General features: G+C 46.0%; 1 protein-coding gene across 1 annotated transcript in view; it reads right to left on the bottom strand.

The window, feature by feature from the left end:
• The window catches only part of USP54 (ubiquitin specific peptidase 54), a gene marked incomplete at its 5' end in the record, with an annotated part of 64746 nt that extends 62847 nt beyond the window's left edge, over positions 1 to 1899 (bottom strand). Inside the window, one exon of the mRNA XM_007454700.1 lies at positions 1807 to 1899. Within this exon, the coding sequence (XP_007454762.1) occupies positions 1807 to 1899 (93 nt within the window). The remainder of the gene's footprint in view (positions 1 to 1806) is intronic.
• Positions 1900 to 3447: the final 1548 nt, after the last annotated feature.

Here is a 3447-nt window from a genome sequence, read left to right as displayed (position 1 = left end):
AGCCCAATTTCGCTTCTTTTTATGGCTGAGTAATATTCCATTGTATATATGTGCCACATCTTCTTTATCCATTCATCTGTTGATGGACACTTAGGTTGCTTCCATGTCCTGGCTACTGTAAATAGAGCTGCAATGAACATTGTGGTACATGACTCTTTTTTAATTATTAACCAATAATTTATATTCTATATTTTGCTAAAAGTTATAATGGTTCCAAACAAAGGGTGGAAAAAAAAAAGATACTTGTGACCCTAGTGGCAAAAAGTTCAGAAGACTCAGTTATCTCTTTCCAGAAATATCTGCCTACCATGGACTAAAACTTCAAACTGATGTTGGTCAAAAAACTGTTTTGAGTCAGTTGTTGCAAATTTAACTGCGAAATTCTCCTGGATTTTTTGGTCACAATTCCTGCTCTCAGGTGTAAAAGCAACTAAATTAATAATGATCACAACCAAGCATCCCTGTGACAAACCAAGAATTCAGGCTTCATGAGACTGAAAAATGACTCTAGAAGCTTACTCAGAACTTAGGCATACTCATCCAACCATAAATAACCCATTGTATATCAGGACCAAGAAAACAGCAAGGATAAGTGTTGGAAAAGTAATACAGAATGGGCCCTTCCACATCCTAGTTCTTTCTCTTTAGCAACTTACCTAAAGAGAACTCTCTCGCATTAGGGCATTTTATTTGTCTCTAAATGAATCCTCAGTTTCATTTTATTCAGAAATGAAAAACTTGGAGTCAGATAATGGGGTACACAACTGATATAAAGAACCTATTGATTATTACATGTGATAATAGGAAATATTAGGGAATGGGAAAATGGGAAAATTTTAGTACTGGATTTTCTTTTTGTTGTTGTTGTTGTTGTTGTTGTTTGTTTTTGGTGGTATGCGGGCCTCTCACTGCTGTGGCCTCTCCCGTTGTAGAGCACAGGCTCCGGACGCGTAGGCTCAGCGGCCATGGCTCACGGGCACAGCTGCTCTGCGGCATGTGGGATTCTCCCGGACCAGGGCACAAACCTGTGTCCCCTGCATCGACAGACGGATTGTCAACCACTGCGCCACCAGGGAAGCCCTGGATTTTCTTTTTTCAATAGATTTTTTTCTTTTTCTTTTTGGCTGTGTTGGGTCTTCGTTGCTGCACGCGGGCTTTCTCTAGTTATGGCGAGCGGAGGCTACTGTTCATTGTGGTGCGCAGGCTTCTCATTGCAGTGGCTTCTCTTGTTGCGGAGCACAGGATCTAGGCGCACAGGCTTCAGTAGTTGTGGCACACAGGCTCAGTGTGTCTCAGTAGTTGTGGCACACAGATTTAGTCCCTCCGTGGCATGTAGGATCTTCCCAGACCAGGGCTCGAACCCATGTCTCCTGCACTGGCAGGCAGATTCTCAACCACTGTGCCTCCAGGGAAGCTCCCTGGCTTTTCTTAATAGAAAGAGTTTGTTGCTAAATTTAGCTTTAATAGACAATAGTTAATTCCATGAAAAACAGTTGGTTGTTTATTCTTTCAAAACGAAAATTTAGTGTTAGCTTTTCGGATAAATACTCAAAGTCTAAGCAAGTTTGAATAGTATCCAATCACATTAAATAGAGTTGTGCGGGCAAAAGGTTCAGAGAAACAGAATACCTAAACCAAGTAGTAGTTCTTTGAAACAAGCAAAACTAATCATACTTATCCTTTGTACTAAACCACATGCAAATAATGCAGTAATAAATTCTTTAGCATCAACCTGAATAAGCAAACCACCCTAATATTGATCATTAACCTAATGATAGTGAGAAGAAACAAATTTGAAGTATTTACCTTGAGAGCACAAAAGATGCAGGAATCTCCCATGCATTTGTGAGTTGTAAGCTGCCTAAAGCTACGTCTGAAGATGTCCAAGTGCCATAAAACCTGATGAAAAGGGAAAATACTTCATTACTCTACAAAAAACCCCCATTTAATTTCAAATTCAAGAAGTCAAGCAAACATAGGTAGACAATAGACATTGTTACTCCCAAGAGAAAAGCTCATTCTAGTGTATTTAAAAAAATGTCAAAAACGGTGAGGTATCCAACCAGAGGGATAGGTGACCATATTCTGGAAAAGACACTAATTCGAACATAAAGTAGGTCACACAGAGAAAATATGATACTAGATACATCAAATGTGATCCTAAAGAGAGAAGTTATGGGTTAAAAACTGCGGAATAAGGATTTATTTCAATGGTCCACACAGGAAAACCATGAATATTTTAAAACTTATTTAGAAGCTTGAATGGTAGTGTGGAATTTTGTCTTTGTTAGATTTCTCAATTTTTGGACCTTTCTGAGAGAGGTGTGACCTCCTTAAGTCAACAGAATAAAAAAAATAATGGCGATATCAACCAGTAATAAATCGGTTCATAGGGGGCAGAGTCAAGATGGCATACTAAGAGGAGGCAGAATTCGCGTCTTCGCACAACTAGGGTACCTACCAGGCACCGGTGGGGGACCACGGACACCTAAGGGGACGGGAGGAACCCCCAGCAACCAGGTAGGACGTGGGGCATTGGAGGGAGTGAAGGGGGAAGAGAAGTGGAGAAGGGAGGGGACTGGCATCCCTGAGGGGAGGCTGGGGGAAGGGATCCCATGCCTGAAGGGGGAAACTGGGTGAGCATTGGGAGGGCAGAGGATCAAAAGGGAGCATGGCCAGGTTTCTCCTACCCACTTGGGCCCCCGGGAACCTGCTGAGATGCCAGGCCTGATCTTATGCCCACTGAGGCCCCCTACAGCCGCACGGGCCTGCGGGAGTCGGAGGGAGGGAAGGGGGAGCAAAAGTAAAGGCTGGACCTCTGGGACTGGCAACCCTGAGTGGTGGCTGAGGGAGGGGAGGAGTTGGTACACCCAACAGGACCCACCCAAGGTTAGGGGTCCATCAGCAGCAGAGGGGACCCTGGGGGAGACAATGGGGGAGGGGCACAAAGGAACGGAAGGGAACCGGGCCAGCACCTTCTCTGTCCACTTAGGCACCAGGGGGTCTACTGGGCTCCTGGGCCTAATCCTCTGCCCTCAGAGCCTCCCTCCTGCCGTGCAGAACCCAAGCCCCACCCCTACACCCCCACCAAAGGCCCCACCTCTACACTCAGAGACACCGTCCAAAACGCTGGGCCTAAACCCCACCCATACACCCTCACTAAGGGCCCTACCTCCAAACTCCAGAACGCCACACTTCAGAGGCCCTCCTTTCCACGTGCAGCCTCTCTCCTTCCCGTGCAGGTCCTAAGCAGAAGGCCCGCCCCATGTTTAAACACTGCCCCATTGAGGCCCCACCCCCAAGGCCTTTTACGGCTGCGTGGGTTCTGGAGCCTAGGCCCTGCCCCACACCCAAATGTCACCCCCCGACTCACCTATATCCTGCCCCACCCTAAACTCCACCCCTGCCTAAGTTCCACCACCACCTAAACTCCGCCCCCATAGCCAA

The sequence above is a fragment of the Lipotes vexillifer genome, unplaced genomic scaffold (assembly GCF_000442215.2).
Source record: "Lipotes vexillifer unplaced genomic scaffold, Lipotes_vexillifer_v1.1 scaffold205, whole genome shotgun sequence".
In the NCBI taxonomy this organism is placed as follows: domain Eukaryota; kingdom Metazoa; phylum Chordata; class Mammalia; order Artiodactyla; family Lipotidae; genus Lipotes; species Lipotes vexillifer.
The sequence above is the reverse complement of the archived record's forward strand: the minus strand, read 5'-3'. Positions and strand labels throughout refer to the sequence as shown.